The sequence below is a fragment of the Schistocerca gregaria genome, chromosome 1 (genome assembly GCF_023897955.1).
Source record: "Schistocerca gregaria isolate iqSchGreg1 chromosome 1, iqSchGreg1.2, whole genome shotgun sequence".
NCBI lineage: Eukaryota > Metazoa > Arthropoda > Insecta > Orthoptera > Acrididae > Schistocerca > Schistocerca gregaria.
The window spans coordinates 232,215,601-232,221,854 of NC_064920.1; the positions used below are offsets into that span (position 1 = coordinate 232,215,601).

The following is a 6,254-nucleotide window of genomic DNA, read 5'->3' on the forward strand; positions in this document are numbered from 1 at the left end:
CAATTGTGATATTGGCTTTTTTTCCCTCCAGGTTCAACCAGCCTCACGTAACACACTGTTGGTTCAGATTGTCCCACTCCTGAATGGCGATTTGATGTAGATCCCTCAGAGTGGTTGGAGGGTCACGTCGTCCATAAACAGCCCTTTTCAATCTATCTCATGCGTGTTTGATAAAACCCATGGACCAGGTGGTTATTTATACATTTGATTGTCATTACTGACACAATCTCTTATTCTTAGTGTTGAAGAAAAAGAAAGTGTGTTTGCTCTTGCACAGTCACTTTCTGTCCTGAATGCCATAAATTGGATTGGTTTGGCAGTAAAGGAAATAAAATCGAAACTGTCACCAAATGCTTTAACAAAGTGAGGTTTGGGGGTCAAGATCAAGACAAATCTGTGGCCATCAAAGTTCAAGAAAATGCAGCAGCAATTGCTGAATTAATGAAAATGCGAATCATTTCATGTAGATGATTACATTCAAAGTGATGACTTTCTGTCAACTCATTACATTTTCACTCCAGCAACACATTTAATAGAAGGACGATGATGATGAAATAAAAGGAAGAAGAAGAGGAGCAAATGATGTCCCTAGAAAAATAAATACACCTGAAGAAGCCATTGCACACATAAACGATGTTATGCAAATTGCAGCACACACAAATTCTCCCAACTTGTTGGAACTATTGTATGGTCCAAAAAATTGTCTAGAAAAAGCAATTTTGAACAGGAAATTAAAACAAGTTTCCCTCCTTGATATGTGGCAAAGAAAGTGAATCGTAAAGAAAATAAACATGGGAATAATAAAAAAATCTCTTTCCAAAGTGTGGTAATTCTTTCTCAGAACAAAAGCTTGATGTAATGAAATTGCCAGAGACTCTGGAAACTAACGAAAGTGATTTTGGTCCTTCTGTGGTCGAAAAGTTGCTGCTCACTAAGTGCGAGTGTCAAGACCTTTTTCCAAACGCTTTTATTATTGTGAAAATAGTTGGGGGTAAAAGAGTGAAGCAAACTTTTCACTATGTTTATTCACAAAGCTGCAACAAAGGAAAAGTTAGGTGAAGTAATGGGGCTTCACCCCACTGAGTCAATGAAAACTACATTTGTTCCCAAAGAACATGATATATTCACTGCCCTATTTTGTTATGTGATTGGCAAGCTGCCTCCACCAAAGCTACTGGCTGATGGGCATGGAATTCTGTATAAATTTTCTGGGAGGGTTTTAATGAAAGAAGCTTAATGTTGTGATTCTTGAAGTTTTCCCAGCGTATCGAATATTCCACAAGATTTTGGGATTGCAGCCGGATCTCGTCGACTTCTTTCCACGATATTTTGGCTGACAACCTTACAGCCATCTTCAGGCGAGTGTTTGAAACTGGAGATTACTAGCGCATGATGCAGTAATATTGTAGAGGGCCTTGGAATCTACAGGTGGCGCGCATGCAACGGTAACTTGCGCATGCGCGTCTTGCGGCACTTTTACGTATAAATAGAGCGACATGCACTAGCAATCCCCAGTGTCAAACACTCGCCTGAAGATGGCTGCAAGGTTGACAGCCGAAATATCGTGGAAAGAAGTCGACGAGATCCGGCTGCAATCCCGAAATCTTGTGGAATAAGCTTAATGTTTTTATCAGTAAAAGTTTTTGTAGTGTGTTTTAAATAAAGGACTGATAATTATACTCAAAGAAATGTTCGTTTCACCTATATCTAGCTAACCAACTTTCTACAAAGCAATCCCTTCACAGAGACATACTCATACTGTATACCACAGCCATACTGCATGTGTTTTATTATAAACAAAGTTGAGGGGTCAATATAACCCCACATCATGGGTAACATTGGCCCCTTTCAAATTTTTTTCTACTGATCTATGAGAAATAGGACTACAACGGGCCCTGTGTGTGTTTCCATTACAATCATAAAAATCACCATGAATAGAAATTGATATGTGCAAGAGATATTCTACAGAAACATCAAAAAATGGGTCAGTCTTACTCCTGACGACAGTAATATATTCAGGCAATCAAAACAAAATACAGGAGTTGTGGTGTATTGTTTAAAGAATGGGGGTGGGGGACAGGTGAAAAGATAGACTATGTACTGTATAGTGACAGGATGACTATTAAAATTATAGCAGAAAAAGTAGATATATCATAGCTATCATACAGATGCATATGCCAACATCTGGACATAGTGGTGATGAAACAGAAGGAGGGTACAAACAACTTTAAGTACTGCAATATGTGGATGACAGAGAATCTTATACTGGACTGTGAATTAGAGATGAACAAAAAGCTGAAATGACAGGAAGGTGTGGATTAGGAATCAGAAATGTAAGAAGAAGACAGACAAAGACTTTTTGCTTTAGCATGGAAAAAGAGCTAGTGTCACAGATACATTTTTTTCAGAATGAGTCAAGAAAATTTTGTACGTGCATAAATCCAGGGGATTCAGGACACTATCAAAATAATGATGACATCAGGGAATAAAAGAGGAATGGGGCTAGACTGATATTACAGGCCGACACTGATCACTATGGTTCTCTGTTAATTAATTTTCAGCTACTATGAAGATAGATTCTTGTTTCTTAATTCTGGCAGCAGCTTTAATGTATTAAAGAGGCATTCCCATTGTTGAACAAATCTAACACTGACGGATTAAAATTTTATGTTTTTGTGAGTCTATATAATTCCAAATGGAAGTAAAATATAGCAATGGCCTTGCTGCAGTGGTAACACTGGTTCCCATCAGATCACCGAAGCTAAGCACTGTCAGGTTGGGCTAACACTTTGATGGGTGATGAGGGTGATGAACACTGTTGGCAAACAGTGTACACTCAGCCATCGTGAGCCAAACTGACGAGCTACTAGATTGAGAAATGGTGGCTCCGGTCTCATAAACTGTTAAAACAGCTAGGAAAGCAGCGTGCTGCCCCCCCCCCCTCTCTCTCTCTCTCTCTCTCTCTCTCTCTCTCTCTCTCTCTCTCTCTCTCCCCCCCCCCTCCTCCCCCCCCACCTTCTCTCAGATTTTTTTTTTACAACCTCCAAAAGCTAATGAAGCAAGATTAATCACATTGAAAAATATGAATACTGCAACTCTGAAAAAAGGAAAATTATTGGAAAACATTTACTCTGATGCCTGTCATTTGTGTTCTACACATGCTAAATTTCTGATGATCATAGCTCAGCATAATTAGTGTCCAGACTAGGAAAAGGAGTAAGACAAGGATGCTGTCTTATCACCTACCCTTTTCAACCTCTACTTGGAAAATATGATTGGCCAATGCTCATTAGATGTCAAAGGAATAGAAATTGGAGGAAGAAGATTAGGGTGTTTGAGGTTTGCTGATGACATGGTCCTTCTAGCCACAGGGGAAAAAAAGAGTTACAGGATTTAGTGGAAACCATTGAAGCTAATGGAAAAAATTATGGAATGAAAATTAACACAAAGAAAACAAAAGTATCGGCACTAGATGAAATAAAGAAATAAAAATTATGCTGAATAGAAGCAGGATAGACACAGACTGGAAGTGCAGCATAGAAATTAAAACAAGGATAGCAATGGCAAAAAGAGGCAATTTATAAGAAAAGAAAAATTTTCTGTAGCAGTCTGGACTGAGAGCTGACAAAAAGATTCATAAAATGTTTTGTATGGCATGTTGTTCTGTATGGCACTGAAACACGGACTTTGAGGAAGAAAGACAGAGAAAGGCTGGAGGCTTTTGAGATTTGGACATGGCAGAGGATGTAAAGAATAAGTTGGATGGACAGAGTAAAAAATGAAGAGTGGGAGAGAAAAGACAGTTACCAGATGTAATAAAAAGAAGAAAAAGAAATTGGACTGGGCATATATTAAGAAAAAAGGACGAACTGATAAAAACAGTTTTAGAAGGTTATGTACAAGGGAAAAGGAAGTGAGGAAGGAAGAGATTTCAGATACTGGATAATGTGATGGACAGTAAAACACACAGCAGCCTTAAGAAGGAAGCAATGGATTGCAGATGATGATGTCCAGAATCAAAAATCTTGTAAAAATAACAAAGAGCAGCGATCGAAGATTATTTGCAATACAGTACAAGCTGTAAACAAAAAGAAGTTGCAGATTTAAAGCAAAACCTGAGGTGCATGAAACAAATAAATTAAAAAAACACCGTGCAACAAAGAATACTAAATAGAAAGCATTCTGGAAACCAAAAACTACACACCAATTCAACCTCGTCCAAGAAGCAAGGGATTCTTATAGAATGGAAACAATATTATATTGAAGAGCTGTATTATGAGCCACAAAAATTAAAAGAAGAATTGAAGAAGAATTTGAGAAAGTATGAAATGCTCTGAAAAAGTAAGTAGTGGTTTGATAACATCCCAGGTGGAAAATTTGATTGTAAAACTTTTACTAACCCAGAATATTTTAGGAAAAGTATCATGCTAATTGATTCCAAAAAGTAAGAAGGTAATTTAGCTACATGTAAAGGTCACTGGACTTTGAGCATTGTAGCTCACACTTAAAAGTATTAATATTAATAACAAAACAGCGAAAGTTATATAGTTACTGCAAACTTCTAGAAAGCAGTTGACATCCTCAACTGGAACCTACTAATGGAAATTCTAAGCACCATTAAACTAGACTATAGAGACAGAGTAATAATTAAAGAACTATACAAAGAACAGTGACAAGGCCTACTAAAGGTAATAACTACACAAATACACAAAAAATGTTAAAATACTTAAAGGTGTTGGACAAGGGTGCAATCTGTCTCCATCCCTTTTCGATGTCTACACAGAACTTAACAACAAACGACTGCTCTGGATACTGTGCAGGTATCACAATGAAATGGAGGAAAAATGCAGATTCTTATGTCTGCAGATGAAATAACTGTAATAGCTCCAGATGAAAGAAATCATGAAAAATAATTTTAGATCCCTTTGATACACTACTATGGGATGAGTACGAAACGGAAATTAACTCAAGAAAGATAGAACTACCTATGTGCACCAAGGAAGCAGAAGACATAAACATAAATAAGTCAGAGAAATATTCAGGATGTAAGATAAGTAAAGATAGAAGAACCAAACAGGCTACGACAAAGATTTACAGAAGCAAAAATGATGATCATGAATAAAAGAAAAATTCTTTGCTCAGACAACATATATATTGGAGTAACGAAAAAGGTGGTTTTAAGCTGCACAGGGAGTGTAACACTGTACGGCTGTGTGATATGGACAAAGGCAAAAGTTAAATGAAATCTCTTCATGAATGTGAGATATGGTGCTGGAGAAAATTTGTAAAACGCGGACAGATAAAACAAATAATCAGCAACTCCTACAAATAACTGGCGAAGAAAGAGCATTTGGGACACCAACAGAGCGAAGAAGACATGAATGTATGTACTGGTCACACAATACGACCCAACCAGCTCTTTGTCTATGTCTTTGGAGAAATGCTAAAAGGGAAGGTATTCCAAGGAAGATCGCGGATGGCACTTTTGTTGCAGGAGAGTTTAATTATGCAGAAGCGAACGAATTTAGTTCCAATGGATCCAGAAGCTGAGCTGCCAACCAGTCGAATGATTAAGAATTCTAGGTTCATAACCTTGATAAAATTACGCGAAACTCGTTATCTTAAGCAATGGCTCACTACATTAAAATAATAAACCGCAAGCAATGACTTAAGTAAGCTGTACCATTTTTAGACATTTTATTGCAACAAACTTACCAAAAACGATGAGACTTTATCATCCACAGAGAATGGAACAGCATCAAAGTACAGTTTCAATTAGAATCTGAATATGCTTTAATTAAATAACTCACCGCATCAATATCAGCTGGACGCATTTTGTTTCTTTCATCGTCATCTATACCGTCAGAAACACCATTCGTCTGAGGTTCAGTCGGAGGGGTTTGCTCGGATTGACTGGTGTCTGCCATTGTGGGCTGATGAGTTCACTCTGAAAAATAAAAATAATACCCATAGAAAACAGTACAAAATTTACCGAACATTACATTCTAGCAAAATGTCACAAATATCATTATTGTATCCTCAATGCTGACATCGTAAGGATGATGCGCGGGCACTGCCGCGATGAGAGTTTTCTGTTTTTCTTACTTATTTCCGTCTGACACCATGATTTCAGCTCACTTTTATTAGGTCAGCGGTTCACACTCTACCAGCACCACACGCCTGCAAGGAACTCTTGAGTCAGGTCTCAATAATACGTCTTCTGTAACAATCAAACTTAACGTCCACTTTTGGTT

The 6,254-nt window shown here is 37.6% G+C and overlaps 1 protein-coding gene across 8 annotated transcripts in view; it reads right to left on the bottom strand.

Moving 5' to 3' along the window:
- LOC126338352 (protein hu-li tai shao) overlaps nucleotides 1–6,018 on the bottom strand; it is a 116,945-nt gene extending 110,927 nt beyond the window's left edge. For 3 of the 8 annotated variants that reach the window (XM_050001549.1, XM_050001550.1, XM_050001547.1), the window contains exon 1: nucleotides 5,811–5,943. In XM_050001549.1, coding sequence (XP_049857506.1) covers nucleotides 5,811–5,927 — 117 coding nt within the window. In that variant the 5' untranslated portion in view covers nucleotides 5,928–5,943. Of the gene's footprint in view, nucleotides 1–5,810 lie in introns of all 8 variants that reach the window. The other 5 variants (XM_050001546.1, XM_050001548.1, XM_050001545.1 and 2 more) reach the window with 4 other exon arrangements.
- Nucleotides 6,019–6,254: the final 236 nt, after the last annotated feature.